Here is a 15,178-nt window from a genome sequence, read left to right on the forward strand (position 1 = left end):
CTATTTAGTTCGTTCAAATATAACTATCCCTCCCTGGTTGAGGACACAACGTTCGGCGTATAAATATCAGCGGTATCCCACCAAAGAAGGCGGTCAATAGAGTTGACGTGAAAGCTGTGAGCAGGATTCGAGTCGATAAGTTTCCCGATGAACTAAATGCCACTCCCATGGAACATGAGTGCGTGGTTATTGAATTATCATCTACTTGGGAGTTGTCCACAGTTTCCATCGGCCAAGGCGAGTCTGGAGGTGTGGCCTCAAACCTTCGTTATCCCTAACTCTTAGAAATAAATCTATTCTATCCCCTTGTCTCACAAACGCCTACGATGAGGCAAAGTCGTAGTGCTACGAAGCGGTGGAACATGACTTCATTGAGCTTCAAGCAACGTGGGCACTTAACGAGCCGACAGGGAGCGATAACCGGCCAAAATCGGCATTCCGAAGTATAGAGAGACCTCCTCCTCGAAGTCGCTCTGGATGAAAGCGTCAATGTAATATATGAACTTTTTCCTGGGCTAATTAATGATAGACTGTAAGGCAGATTCGTATCTCGAATCGAGGTTGACCCGACCTCAACCATTAAGCAGGGCGAGAGCGTGGAGAAATACTGCGCCTTTTGTGGCACTGGAAAAATTCCACTTCCAACCTCGTGTCTGGCCCCGGTCAATATATTAATTCACTCAGTTCCTATTTTAGTCTCCTTACCATGGTCCATACCTCTGTTTAGCCTAGTCTCATTTTGCATCAAAGGTAGGAGAGAGAGAATTGGTGTGAGAAGTGTACGGCCACACAATAAGATGTCGCTGCAGTCTAAAGTATTGGGGGAGATGTGCTGGACATGCAGATTAGGCAACACTGCCTTCGGGTCGAGCGACAGGGGGGACCAGGCTGTGAGATTGGGGACCAATAACATATAAAGAAAGGTGATGGAGGTGTGATGTGCTGTATATTCTAAACTTACATCCCTGCGGGCTGACATCCCGTACCGATCTGATTGAAGACCGTTCATCGAATGAAGCAACACAGAACACGCATCAATGGCCAAGGTGGGACGAGATGGCACGAGACGGTGGGGGCTCTTGTTCGCCATGCAGCCCCGGGCGAGCCTTGGGACGTGGTGATACCCGACTGCATATTCAAGGATCATTACCTCCCAAAGCCTGCTCTCTTCTGGCACCAGTATATCATCCATCAGACTGCCAGGCCCACTTTCACGAAGCGGAGAGGATAGCCCACCAACGGCTCAAATAACACATGCCTTGAGATCCATAGAAAACCAGAATTGCATTTCTTCTTTCTTTTTTCTGACACACATCAAAATGTCTGGCAATCCTCTACTTCCGGCGGCAGCTTCTGTTGCCCGATCTCAGTTCGCTCCAGAAGACCTCCACTCTCGTGCAAATGCCATGCTCCGAGCTTCACTCGCCAGCGGAGATATCGGAGAATCTTCACACACCCCACAATCTTCGATCACGTCGTCCCAACCCTCAAGAGACAGCCTCCGGTCTCGCGCGAAAGCCATGTTCCGTGCTTCGTTTTCCCGCGGAGACCCTAGGGCATCTTCATCCACTACTCGGTTATCCAAATCGCCCCCTAGAACGATGGAGAGAATCGAAGCGGGAGATGCACTCCCTTCCCTCCCTCCCAGCTACGTCACAGAAGCGGAGTATCAAATTGTGCAGGCCCCATCTTCGCCACCGCCCACCACCACGTCCACCATGATGCGTATGAAGTACGAGCAGGCACTAGTGGAAAAGCGCGAAGCTGAGCGCGTGGCCGCCGACCTCAGACGCGAGGCGGATCTCGGGCCGAGTGAGCTCGTAGCCGAAAAACGTGTACTTGAGCTCAAGTACGAAGCTCTGAAGGCGAAGAAAGCAGCGTCGGTACGTTCCGGTTCCGGGACCGAATTGTTCAAAAAAGCATATTCTACCGATGTTCTCTTTCTCATGGACACCACGTCTTCCATGCTGTCACATATCAAAGCCGCCAAGGACCAGATCAAGAGTATTGTAACCTCCATCAAAACTGCCTTCATGGACGTCGCCGATTTGCGCGTCGCGATTGTGGGATACAGGGACCACGAAGACGATCCAAACATCGAGTTTCTCGATTTCACCCGGGATACTAACGAAATGCGCCGGTTCCTTAGCGGGCTGGAGGCGACCGGAGGTGGGGATACTCCCGAGGACGTCCTAGGAGGGATCCAACAGGCTCTCAAGGCGAATTGGCAAAGCCAGACGCGGGTTATCATTCACATCGCCGATGCGCCACCGCACGGCCGTGACCTGAACGACCTAGAGGAAGGCGAGGACGACTACCCGAATCCCGGGAGCGAGCCGCATCGCCTCACTTACGAAAAGCTGATTAAGCAGATGATCAAGTTCAACATCCACTACACTCTGCTCCGTATCCACAAGTTCACGGATCGTATGGCGCACGCCTTCTTCCAGGTGTACGCCGCTGCTTCGGGCGGGGCCTATTGCAAGTTACACCCGTCGAACGTATTCTACGGCCGACCGAGCGGCACTACGGAGGCTTCTAGGAACACAACCACCGCGACAGCCGTGCAGTTTCAAGAACTGGAACTCGGCATTTCGCTTCATGATCTAAAGGGATTGGTTCTCCAAAGTGTCACAACCTCGGCCAGCATCGTCGGTACACACCTCGCTGCACTTTCGACATCTAGGGCGCTGATTCCAAGACTCTTTGGCCCTAGCAGTGTTCGGCTGGAGACTACCCCCCCACGATGGGATGAGGAAGGTTGGCTGGACCAGACACTGGTTGTGGAGGCTTATTTCCCGGATGTCGTGATTGACGGCCGCGTCTACCTCGATGACATGATGAAGGACGACGAGAACATCAAGATCACCACAACGAATCTCACCATCCATATGCGGTCTCGGCCGTTTGATCAAGGTGCAATACGCTTCGCGTCATACGCCCGGACCGAAGCTTCCACAAACAAGCTCGTCGTCAAGACCTTCAAAGACGGCGGCAAGAAGAAACTCGCGCATCTGGTCGAGGACATGCGTTGCCAGGCACTATGCAAGGCGTTTGCATTCGAATTCAACGCTCTGCTAAAGTTGGAGTACTCTCTCGATTTCGTCATCGCCGCTTGCTTGAAGCCCAAAGGTCCAGGTAGTAGCGGCAAGTTGATGTCGCTGGAACCCTTCATCAAAGGCAATTACATCAAATATTCGTCAAATTTTGGATTCGTAGCCGATCTCCCAGGCGACAAGATCAACATGGCGGCTCAGGCATTTTCACACTTCACGTTTGAGAGGTCGCGAGGCAATTTCCTTGTGAGCGATTTACAAGGAGTGGGCCGCGTCCTTACTGACGCTTCTATTCAGACGCGTGATCCGCGCCAGTTCGGCTTGAGCGAGACCAACGCCGGCGAGAGTGGCATTATGGCCTTCTTCGCTACACATAAATGCAACAGCATCTGTCGGAAATTAGGTCTTCGAAGCGATAAGTCAATGTTCCCATCGTTTACTTTTCGCGAAGGGTGGGTGGTGACCGGTGGACGGGGGAACATGTTGGTGTGTTGCTCGAACAAGCTCTGCAGTCAGATTGTGCAGGCGTCCACGGCACGAAAGTCGGATGAGTTTCCGGGGTATTATTGGTGTAGGAAGTGTTGGGCACAGTTGTCGAGGTCGTCTGAGACACTAACATGCGTGGCCACCGGACCGCGACATGTCTTTTCAGTTTCGAAATTCTTCTATGAGTCGCAAGGCCAGTCCATACCACGCAAATGTCCAGAGCACCGGACAACTTTGTAGGTATTAGAACGGTTCAAAGGTATCGTCTTGAGCAGGTTGGCGTTAATAAAGTAAGGCAGAGAGGCAATCCCGCAGGGAGCCATCGAGGTTGGATTTAGCACATCCATGTTAAGTTCTATATAGTCTTATAAACGCTACTACCTACCAATAATTGGAAAAAAAAGAAAAGAAAAGGAAAAAAAAAAAAAAAAAAAAAAAAAAAAAAAGAAACTCTTGTTCCTTGACCACCCTATCGTCCCGTCCGTCGCCGCATCGACAGGAATATGAGGACTTGTCCTTTAATAGCTATCTCTCAATTAAAAGCGTAATTAACGTACGTAATTCTTGTCTTAAGATCGTGAAAAATCTATGAGTGAAGATAGTTTTGCCAACATTAGACTTGTCATTATCATAATTCCTCGATTAGTTTCTGTTTTATCTAAGTTCGGTTTTAAATTGTTGATAAAAAAAATAAAAAGTAGAGACACGGTCTTCCTAGCAAGTAGTTTAATTAAGGAATGGTAAGTTTATCGATGGTCGTCTCGAATTATTCTACTTGAAAGAGGAGATGCTTGAAATTATCCACTCTCTGCCCGATTACGCTCGCAAAGCTGTCTGAATCGGGAAAACGCGAATGCATCGCATTCCCCAAGCTTTCAGCTGGCTAACCTTTTTAGGACGTGGCGCGAGCTTATTGTGGTCAAGAGAGCAGTACTAATTATGCATAAATCGATAGTTTGCATTGACGAGCCGCCCCTGCCGCTGAAATGCCCGCAAGGCTGCGGTCGGGAGGTGAAATAAAGGAGAAGAGAAGAGACTAGACTGCACCTTGATGAAAATCTCGCTGAAAAGGAAGGTCGAAGACTTTCTCCAACTTATCTCAGTTCGCGGCCGAGAATAGTCTTCACCTTCAGGACAGCACGAGACCGCCGTGATGATTTACTCGAAATCCGGCTTTACGGTTTCCACGATCCCGGTTCTCCACAATGCCGTCAAATCCATCATCTTCAGGTGCGCCGAGCTCCTGATGGCGTTCTTCATCTACAAAGTCTTCTCCTTTTTCGCCGCACGTTCGAACCAATTCACGTCCTACCTCATGTTTGCCGAGGATTATATCCAAAGGCTCCTATTCCTCACGAACAGGGGCCTCTCACGCGCCGGTCTCATCGTGTTCTTTAAATGATTGAGGGTAGTATCATAGTAGGCTCCATGAGAATAATACACCCTGAATCGCAACCCTACGTAGTCTAGCCCTTTCTGGCCAGCATATTCTCGCCTAGAGTGACCAGAGCCTCGCGCTCAGCAGCGGTTCTTCCCAATTCCAAACCATTAGTATTAGTATCTTCAAGGGGAGGGAACGCCAAACCATCTTACATGGGAACAACACTGCCATGTCGAGGATCCGCTGGGAGTTTATAGCCCTCGGATGGCGTCCACTTGCCAGATTCGATATCTTCGGTCTCGAAAGGCACGTAGCCGCCGCCGTCCAAGTAGGCGTCGATCCAAAGATGCCACTGCAAGTAATACCATTAGACGATTAACTCCCACGTGGGAACATAGATTGTACATCTACTGCTGTCCGAATTTGAAGGTTGGAAAGACACGTGATGATTCCTCACCTTGTCAGGGTTCACGTTATTCCTGAAGATCAGTGGTCCCTCGCCAGCCTTCATCTTGTTTAGTCCGATTCGGTCCCCGAGTTTTGTCCAAGGGCCCTCGAGGCTATCCGCCGTACTGTGCTCTATGCCCTCGGCGGGCCCGTTCTTCGAAATAAAATAGTATTTTCCAGTATCATCTGCGTAGGCAATGGTGGCGTCCATGCCCCGATCCACGTATCGCTCACCGACCGTGAAGTTTTTAAAGTCCGTGGTGAAACTCCGCATGATATGCAAGGCGTCGGCGCCGTCCAACTTCGAAGTCCAAAACACTTGGTAGGCCTCTTTCTCAGGATGCCAGATGGCGTCGGGCGCCCACGTCATACCGGCATTCTCGGGCGACACGGTTGGGTAAGTTGGCCCGGTCCAGGTTATGAGATCTTCGGACTCCCAGATGACGATGCCGTGGGTGCCCTGACAGGTGAAGCAGAACCTGCTGCTCCAGCCGTAGTCGTAAACCTTGAGATCCTGCAGCCCGCATGTCGTCAGTTTGTTGGGTACACCCAAAGCCACCAAATATCCACCTCGGAATCAAAGTACAACGAACCGTGCTTATCACCCAGTACTTTGTGCGGTCATGGTTGGGAATTAAAACTGGATCTCGAATGCCTTTATAATAACCGACATCGGAAATCAAGATCGGTTTTCCGTTGTTTAACGTGGTCCAGGAACCTGGATCATTGTTGTTGCTGACGGCAATGTAGACCTGCTCCCCGTCGGGACGGCTTTCTCCCCTAAACTGTATCCCACAATCAGCTCCGGATTGAACTCAGTCTTGAGAGGTTCACTCACGTAGAAGTACGCATAGTCGGTGAAGTTCCATTTCGGTGCTTCTGCCTCCTGCCTTGGAGCTAACGCCTGGGGAACTGTAGAGCTAGCAAGGGCTAGGAATGGCGTACCTAGCGCTATAAGGGGCGTTAGAGAGCGCATTATGGTGAGAAGGAACCCAAGGATTGTTGGAACTTGAGCCACAGAGGTTTCGACGTGAGCCTGAGGATCTCTTCATCTTATGAAGCTGCGCGGAATGACTGCACCCTTTCTCATGCGGTTAGTTAATCAAAGGCTGAAGGTGACATTTTAGCCGAAAGGGACGTTGTTAAGAGCGCGAATCGCGAGATGGTATTGTTCGGTCCAATTTTTTGGTTTGCGGAATTACTTCGCCGTGTTTATTGAGCCAGAGATGACTTGCGTCCCGACTCCCGAATGCTCGGTCCGTGAGCCTACGCGTCCGTATTCCCCGGAAAGGGTCAAACTTTAACTACAATCGAGGCCAGGACTACACAAGCGATCTCCATATTCTATGGTCATTCTTGCATTTCCAAATCGATATGTTGGCATCGGGACTCCTGATTATGTATGCTTGGTGAACGCTTGCCACACCACATTTCTCACAAGTCGGTCCTGGGGAGGGATTGCATCGCGGCCTTGATGAGCAGCTCTGGTGGTGTCACTCCTCGATCTATGATGAGTATGGCTCCCCTCGTTGACACACATTCTCAGGATAGTTTAAGGTCACCGCCGTCTTCTTCATCCCTAATGGCGTGCATTTACTTTTTGCCTAACTGTGGTAGTAATAACTACCACGCCGGTAGTAATATTAATGCTTGCCTAAGTCTTCGCGCTCAACCTCTAGGCTATCAATACATGGACACATTTCACGGCTCGAAAAGTGTCCGAGCTCGTACAGTGCTCACCGAGAAAACGGTACAGAAGATCTCCAGAGAGTAATCCCTGAGACTTGTGAGTGGCTCCCGGACGTCCCAGGACACTCATCCTTAATCTTCACAGGATATCCGTCATATCTTCCCGACATTGCAGACCGTCTCAGTATGTCTCTGGGGCCGGAGTTATGTATTGGTAACTGCCTTTGTTGTCGTGGGGGTTCATCATTGTTGGATGGACGTGGCCTATGGGAACCGCGGGATAAACGTCGGGTTGCATTAAAGGAGGAGGTGCCAACTGAGTTTCTTGGGGCACGACAGCTCTGCCTGAGACGGTAAGAACGCAACCTTCACCCTTTCCAACAATTTCTACATTCGGAGGACGGCGCATATAGCCAGCTTTGGACGGCCTGCTACCCGTGAATGGCGCAGTATGTACCAAGTTTGCCAACAGCGTGCTAGACCAAGGCGCATCGGTAAAGAAGGTCACGCCAAGCCAGGAGATAACCGCAAGTACCAGAGCAAGGAGGCTCAAGAAGACTTGCAGAGGAGACACCGCCGCGATAAGTTTCTGCACGCTGATTTGGACCAGTGCTAAATCGACGCTCACGACGAAGCCTCTGGCAACCAGGAGATCCTCCATGACGGGGGCCGCTTTCGCTACCCAAGTAAAAACGGCGTCGTTGAGTGATTCTGAGCTACGATTTGATCTGCCTTTCCCGAGCCCGAATGCGATGAGGACAGCGGCGGTGTCCGTTTGGCCGAAGAACCTGTTATTATCGTATGTTTTCCTGCTGCCCACACAATCCGTCCGAGTAACCTTTCCGCCAAACGCCTCGTTCTGCCACGAGCCGAAGCCGCAATCTTCGAATGGCGTTGGCTCCTTGTCGATGGTCTCGGATCGTATTAGCGTGATGTTGGTCGATGTTATCCCGATAAGTGTGTACACTTCAATCGACGAGTTCGCCGAGTTCCTCGCTTCGAAGAGACCCCAGCTTGACTGGAGCACGGAGAAGTTATCGTTATCCGACACCGAGGCTCCTGAAAAGTAACTCATGTCTTGGTCCTGGGCACCCATCATGTCCTGTACAATCTGGCCTACCATCGGATGGTCTCTCGCGGTCTCGTTCGTGGGACTCCAAGTGCGCCGGACTAAATCCTCGACCTCCTTGTCGTCAAATGGAACGCCCGGATCTGATATCATGGTGGCACGCATTGTGGTTTCGACAAATGTGTGACGGCGGGTGCCTTTGGTCACGGTGAAAATTTGCATCATGGCGGTGGATCCACCACCCATGCCATACGACGCCCAGATGTTATTGATTCTGTTTGGGCTGATATATCGGGAGTCATCCATCTTGTCGGATTGGTCGTCCCAATGGATCTCGGGCTTCCCGACTGGGAGACAGATCTGAGAAAAGGTCGAACGAACTGAATTGTGGCAGCCTATTTCGAGAAAACAACTTTAACCTCGTAAAGACGTAGATGGCCCCCGCCCACGCGCTGCCATCGCTCACCAATCAAATGTCTACTTCTGTTCAAAAAAGGAAATTAATTGGGTAGACAAGCCCGCTCCGAGCACAAAAAATATCTGCCTCGTTAAGACACATGTGGCCCATCCCAAGGATTGGTTCCTTGACAAAAGGTCGTCGGGCATGGTTACTGGTACTGGGTGGGTGTCTTCACAGTGGCTGACCATCATGTTGGACTGGACGGGCCAAACCACCATTTCCTTACCATTTCCTCAAGCGTCTCGTCAAAGACGTTATTCTAAGGGAAGCGTTGCAGCCATGCACGGTCTGCATACTCCACGCCTGCTGATCATGGGCAGCTTGGATGCTCACAAACGTCGGCGAACCGGGTGCAACGTTCACCGGTCCAATACCTGCCTGTTACAATAGTTCGTATCTAGTGCTAGTTAGAGTATCATGGCCCGTACAACCGTTCTCGTGATTTTACCGCAGTCGCTCTGAATAATTTAGAGCGTGTAGTGCGGTAGACGCAAACAAGGACAAGATCTCGGTCATGACCAAAGATGCAGCCCTCAAGCTTGTCGAAGGCCCTGTCCGCTGCCCGGTGTACGATGTACTGCTTACCTTATGGGTCCTGTACAATTGTATGGCTCCCAGTAATCAAGATCGCGACTTCCTCAACGTCTGGCTTGGTCAGGTGGGCTGCCCTACCTATGCGGTACGTCCGCAATGTATCCCACACAAATATCGGAGTTGTGTTCAAGACACAATCTTGCAGGTTGATCTTGAGACTGTCCATTGAAGTCTTGCTCGTCCGCGGTTCTCTTGCTCCTTTCTGTCCAGACTTGAAGCCCACAATGCGCTCTAATAGGAAATTGCCAGCAAGCAGGGCGGATCCCGTTTGGGGCCGCCCTTGCTCGGCACGTTCAGCCCATTCCCACCAGAACGACCCCGTCGTGGAGCCTCAGCCATCCTCTCTCTACCGCATCACCGACTCGATCGTAGTCAGCCAGCAGGGCGGATCCCGTGTGGGACCGCCCTTGCTTGACAACGAGAACTCTAATAGTAAGCGAAGATAGATAATGGCATTAACATGTCGGGTAGCTAACAGATTCAGCCCATTCCCATCAGAACGACCCCACCGCCGAGCATCAGCCATCCTCTCCCTGCCGCGTCGCCGACTCAGCCATAGTCAGCCAGCAGGGCGGATCCCGCGAGGGGCCGCCCTTTCTTCGCAAGAAGAACTCTGATAGTAAGCGCAAGGTGGACAATGCCATGAACATCTCGGGTAGTTAACACAGCGCCTTAGCCACCACAAGGCGTCGAAGCACGGTCGCGAAGAAGGCGGATATCAAACTCCAGTCCGGTCTCGTCGACGTTGACCATCCTCGTGTCCCTATTTCCAAGCAAGAGAAACGCAAGCGCAGACAGTCCGAAGCTAGTGAAAGTGACGATATAATCCTTGATACAATTGTGGTAGCCACGGAGGCAGTGGACGTGATTGGATCAAGCTGTGAGTTCTAATTAGCGAATTTGGATTTGCCGCGTAGCTGTGCCAATCCTCACTCTGAGTTAGCGGCGATTCCCGGCAAGCAAGCGCCATCGACAGCTAAAAAGTCGACTCGGATGTCGCTGCGGACGCCTGTAACATTCGATTGTGTCCGTAGGCGCAGGGTTACTAGATCAATGGGAAAGAATACGATCAGTCACTGCGAGCCCACACCAAGCAAGCAAACAGAGAGCCACATCGGTGTCGCCGACCTCCCAGTCACTCCTTTAACACAAGGACCTGTAAAGAAGCCGCGCCTAGTTCGATGCGAATCTGAAGCTGCACACCTATGCACCGATGCTCCGGCCCGCCCGTCGTATAGCCAATCCTTTCCCCACGGGCATGAAACCATCCTAACACCTAGTAACGGCAACCTCTGTGGGTTTTATGCCTTCATCCTGAGCATGACAGCGCAACACCCGGAAAAGATAAAGCCAACTGTAGACGAACTCTGTCGGGTAGCGAAGAGCGACGAGATGAAAGAGATAATCGACCTCATTAAGCTTGGTAGCGATGACCCAGACCATGAAGAGACGACATCAAACTTCCGAGCAGACCACCTCGCGAGGATAATCCAGCTCTGGGGTCGCCAGCATGGTCTCGATATCCTTCTTGCCGTCTGGATGGATGCCCAGCCGCCTCTGATATTAGACTCTGGCGTGATCACTGCAGCCACTATCACCGTCTGGATACACCATGACAATGCGGCGGATGAAGTCAACAATGTCCTGGGCCACTACTCCGGGATGAGGCGTGCAGCCTGTAGGGTAATTGCCGACAGTCAATCGCCCGTCAGCGTGGCAAGTTACTTGCAGAGACGCATTCGCTCGACAAGCCCGACCGCCATCAGCCCATGTCCCCGCCGTATTGATAGGAGTTTGATTATCGCGGACAGCCAATCTCCCGTCAGTGTAACGAGCCCCGAGAGGAGCCTCATGCTTCCAGATTCGGCCGTTGAAGATTCCGCCCCTATCCATTGCTCTACGACAAGAGCTAAGGTAGTGGCAAGCACCCAGTCACCAGTCGTTAGGGCGGATCCCGCTAGGGACCGCCCTGATTCGACAAACCGGTCCCATCTCGGTCCGGATCTCTTCCACCCAAAGGGGTTCTGCGAGCGAGCAGTGGAGGAGGCCCTGAAAACGATCACTGTCAAGCGCAAGGCTAAGGCTAAGGCCACCCTCAGCACCGAGGCACCTGATGAAGACCCATTTACCTTCGTCTATAACCACCCCAAGCTGACCCTACACCCTGATCGAAACTACAAAGCCGATGTTAACTCGAGTAGGCGAGGTCGGAAAATAGCTTGGGAGTTGCGCGCCGAAAAGGGAGGCCAACATCGAAAATTTTGTCGCTTGTTCGCCACCCCCACCCGGAAGTACCTTGGGGCATCTACTGCGCATGTTACTTACACGCGTGATGAAGCCTTGGCAATCTGCCGCAAGCTGGTGGATGCCTTGAACCGGTGGCCAGACCAGGAGGCTATTTCTTGGAGTGGGCAAATGCCAGCTACACTTACTACAACTTTCGCAACTCTCTTTCTCGCCGCGCATTGCAGTGCCATTCCATATAAACCTTTGGAGCTACCTCTACCATCGGTCATGTTTGACCCTACAGGCAGGTGTCTTTTAACACAGGGATTCTACCGTCTCGATCCCGAGACGTTTACTGGAGTTCTAGGGCGACGCAGGTTACCGATTGACTGGATCCGTACCGATGCACCAGAGCCACAAGATGCAGTCTTTGTAACGCCTGTACATAGGGGACGGCAACCAAAAATAGTCAGGGAATTGGACGAAATAGAAAATCAGGACGTCCAGCGATGCCGACGATTCATGCGATACCTCTCCAGCCGATGGGCCAGGATGTGTCCACTCAAAACCTCGGCCGAGTCAAACATGACCTGGTACCACGAAACCGGAAAATTCAGGTCCGATGCCGGGAAATACAAGTGGGCTTATGATGGAGGAGCTATCGTGTACTGTGAAAGGATATATAGCTGCGACTGGACGAGGATAGAGCCTTCGAAATCGGTTCGACGAGATATTTCGGGGGAGTTGCCCAACCTTGGTCTCTGCTCTTGGGATATTGCTTGGAGAAACCAAGTCCTCAGTGTCAGTCTGGAAACCTGGAACGCAACGAGCGATATTCTTGCCACCTGGTTATCTCTCGCCAGAGCCGTTGATGGCGCCAACGCGCAGATCTTCGCCGGGGAGCTGCCGCCGAACCCCTGCAAGTGCACGCCAGAGATGACACAAATCGTTCAGCATCCTTGCAGCGCATGTGGTATTGATATGTCATGCAAATCCCTGGCCCTCGATCAAAACAATATTCGAGTATGCTCCCGATGTCTAGCCGGGGCCCATGGTAATCGGCCCCCGATATTGGAAGCGAGGGTAATACGAATATTCAAGGCGTTGATTAGTAGGGACCGGATAGCGATGGGGTTGCGGGGGTCGTTGGATAATACCCCTTACTCGAATGCTCTGCTATCATGGGTTAGGACTACCCTCGATCACCGGCGAGGAAAGGCATACATCAATCAGTATTCCGGAAAGCTCCTTGGCGCGCTCTCTTCACCCAAGTCGCAACGGCATCCCCTCAGTCTTAGCTGTGACGCTATTTTCCCATTCTCTCTCGACGACACAGGTAAGGCAGCCATCCACTGGGTGGATAATCTAGCCATGGTACCATGGGCCTTAAATGCCTGCAAGCACACGTACCTCCCGGTCGTTTTACAAGCGCTCGGTACATACCGTCGCAGTCTTTTGGCCCTGTCTGGGCCTATCAAGTCCCACGATCACGTCGTACCTGAAGAAGTTGCCCGTCTGCAATGCGCTCTGGTGGTGGACTGCGGGCGCTTCACTGATATCCGCCGCAAATTCCCCAAAAAAAGACGATCCCGGCTACAGCTGGAGGTTAGCCCGGAACAACTTCAGTACTTCAGAGAGGAATGGATTTCCGGCAGGTTCCACCTGGGAGCCCCAGCACCGATCGAGACTAGATGTGAAGTTAGGGTAATCCGGCACCCTCGGTGGCTGACAGCTCGTTCTCGCCTTGCTAAGCTTGCCGATGAAATGCAAAGGTGGGCAGGTGTACGACTTCCCCAACGCAATGGATGCCCGTATTTCGCACATCCCATGACGATGCCATACGACTGGAGCTGGACACTCGCCGAATCGATCTTCACGGAGCGGCTCTTCAGGATGAGACAACATTGCAATCGCCATTGGATCACAGAAGATACTCCAGAGACTCTCTTCCTAGAAGCCATTTTCCAGTGCTGTGTCCGTCACATGGCAGTCGCAAGCGTCGACCCAGAATCCAACATCAAGAAGGTGTTGCAGGTAAAATACGCTGAGTTTCTGGGCCTGCCCCTAACAGTCGAAAGGGGTAACCCACTTTGTTTTGCCATAGCTCACCGGGTACGCCTAGCTCAGTGGTCTCTAGTAGAGTGCTTTTGAGAATTCGTTTGTTTCTGATCTACTAACCTTTCCCCCCAGGTCCATGGTCAGCAAATGCGCACCGGGTGGGCGCTCGAACCAACTCGCCTGGGGGATCGTGTTGATGAAAGGAATAATATCCTCGTCGAAGCCGCCGTGTCTAATTACCTCAAGATGAACTTCGACGAGGCGTATTACCCGATGCTCCAAAATCTCATCGCCGAGATAAATATGCCACGGGAGATCGTAAACCCGGAGCTCGAGATTGGTCCGTATGATGCGGCATTGGATGTGGCTGCATCCACACATGGACGGGACGGTGAAGAGAGCTCGGACGATGACTGGGATCAGCTGAGTGATGAAGACGTTGTCGAAAGGGATAATATCGAAGAGGACGCAGACGAAGATAGCGCGTTGGGGCATTTGGACTAGAAGGACGGATATTTAGTTAGATACATATACAGGGGAGGAAAAGGGGTGTGGGGATACGAATATTTAGTGAAGGCCGTTGAAAGCTTTGGTACATTTCGCCCGACAGCGAGCAGAGCCATGTTTGGTAGCGTATATGTAAAAGAGAGGCAAATGAAAAGACCCATTATTGATCCATGTTCTGCGGCATGGCATGTCGTGCCATTCGTATCGAGTACAAGGGCACCGATTTGAAAGCAGGGAAAAGCTTGAGTTGAGTAGGAAGTCTCCCCGTCGTTGGTGTGTCTGAACGTCAAGGTGATGATGATGAAGAATGTTAGCACTCAATGACGAGACCACAACGGAGAAATGTTCATTAAACGGAGCGTAAATGTGGGTCATTGCTACCCTGTAGAAGCGTTCTTGCTTTTGTCAACATCATGGAGCTCCAGCGGAAACGACGGAGCAGTAGGCACCAAACCGAACTGCCAACCCAGCCACACATCCTAGAACCATTGATAAGTCACAAAACCACCTAATAAGAACGCTGGGATAGAGCAGTGTAGCGTACAGTGGGTCAAAGTGCAGTACAATTGTAAACTAGGAAAGGGCGCTCGACTCTTCGTGCGCTAATCACCATCATGACCGTGTGATCCAGTGCTGAGGTTGGTGGGCTATGCACCTGAACTGATAACGCGTACAGGACGCGTTCGCGTTTTAGTGAGTGGCACACAAATACCACTCCGCTGATGTAAGCGGAAATCTTGCGGCCCCCCCCAAACCCTCAAGACTAGAAAAAACACGCATCCACGGCAAACGCTTCTAACGAAGAGCCCGAGGACCTTCTGTTTCCTTTATTTGGGAGGATGCCACCGCCCCCCCGCCAATTTGGGACTCGCCTTGGTTGCGGCCTCAGGCGACTTCAGTCTAACGACAATGTATTACCTTGACATTCCAGACAGCGCTGCCGACAGTAATTCAGGACAGGCGGGCACTTTCTAACAGTGCCTACAATATCATGGTTCCTTCACCCATATCAAGCAATTCGTTATCTTAAATTCTATTTCCTAACACTCATTCATTCTTAGGTCTTCCACTGACACTTGAAGTGGCACCCGTACCGCCAAGAGGGGTAGGACAACCGGACTCATTGCCTACCAAGGCCCATTCTCGCAAGTGCCTCGAACACTAAATCGACCCTAACCCTTCCCAAATCAAGTCACTTGCTTTCT

The 15,178-nt window shown here is 51.6% G+C and overlaps 3 protein-coding genes and 1 pseudogene across 3 annotated transcripts; 2 read left to right on the forward strand and 2 right to left on the reverse strand.

Moving 5' to 3' along the window:
* Positions 1-1,319: 1,319 nt before the first annotated feature.
* SAPIO_CDS1444 (uncharacterized protein) lies at positions 1,320-4,944 on the forward strand (the record flags this gene model as incomplete). The annotated part of the gene is made up of 4 exons (XM_016784716.1): positions 1,320-3,302; positions 3,354-3,475; positions 4,439-4,472; positions 4,681-4,944. 4 exons carry the CDS (start codon positions 1,320-1,322, stop codon positions 4,942-4,944), a joined length of 2,403 nt encoding a protein of 800 aa, XP_016645473.1.
* Positions 4,945-5,008: 64 nt separating this feature from the next.
* SAPIO_CDS1445 (uncharacterized protein) lies at positions 5,009-6,346 on the reverse strand (the record flags this gene model as incomplete). Its single annotated transcript, XM_016784717.1, has 5 exons — positions 5,009-5,072; positions 5,136-5,275; positions 5,381-5,884; positions 5,964-6,155; positions 6,209-6,346. 5 exons carry the CDS (start codon positions 6,344-6,346, stop codon positions 5,009-5,011), a joined length of 1,038 nt encoding a protein of 345 aa, XP_016645474.1.
* An 894-nt stretch (positions 6,347-7,240) lies between these two features.
* On the reverse strand, positions 7,241-8,434 carry SAPIO_CDS1446 (annotated as a pseudogene; the record flags this gene model as incomplete).
* A 972-nt stretch (positions 8,435-9,406) lies between these two features.
* On the forward strand, positions 9,407-13,970 carry SAPIO_CDS1447 (uncharacterized protein; the record flags this gene model as incomplete). The annotated part of the gene is made up of 5 exons (XM_016784718.1): positions 9,407-9,614; positions 9,667-9,801; positions 9,859-10,062; positions 10,126-13,520; positions 13,599-13,970. 5 exons carry the CDS (start codon positions 9,407-9,409, stop codon positions 13,968-13,970), a joined length of 4,314 nt encoding a protein of 1,437 aa, XP_016645475.1.
* Between the last annotated feature and the right edge of the window lie 1,208 nt (positions 13,971-15,178).

This window comes from Scedosporium apiospermum (genome assembly GCF_000732125.1).
Source record: "Scedosporium apiospermum strain IHEM 14462 chromosome Unknown SEQ_SAPIO_0066, whole genome shotgun sequence".
NCBI classification, from domain to species: domain Eukaryota; kingdom Fungi; phylum Ascomycota; class Sordariomycetes; order Microascales; family Microascaceae; genus Scedosporium; species Scedosporium apiospermum.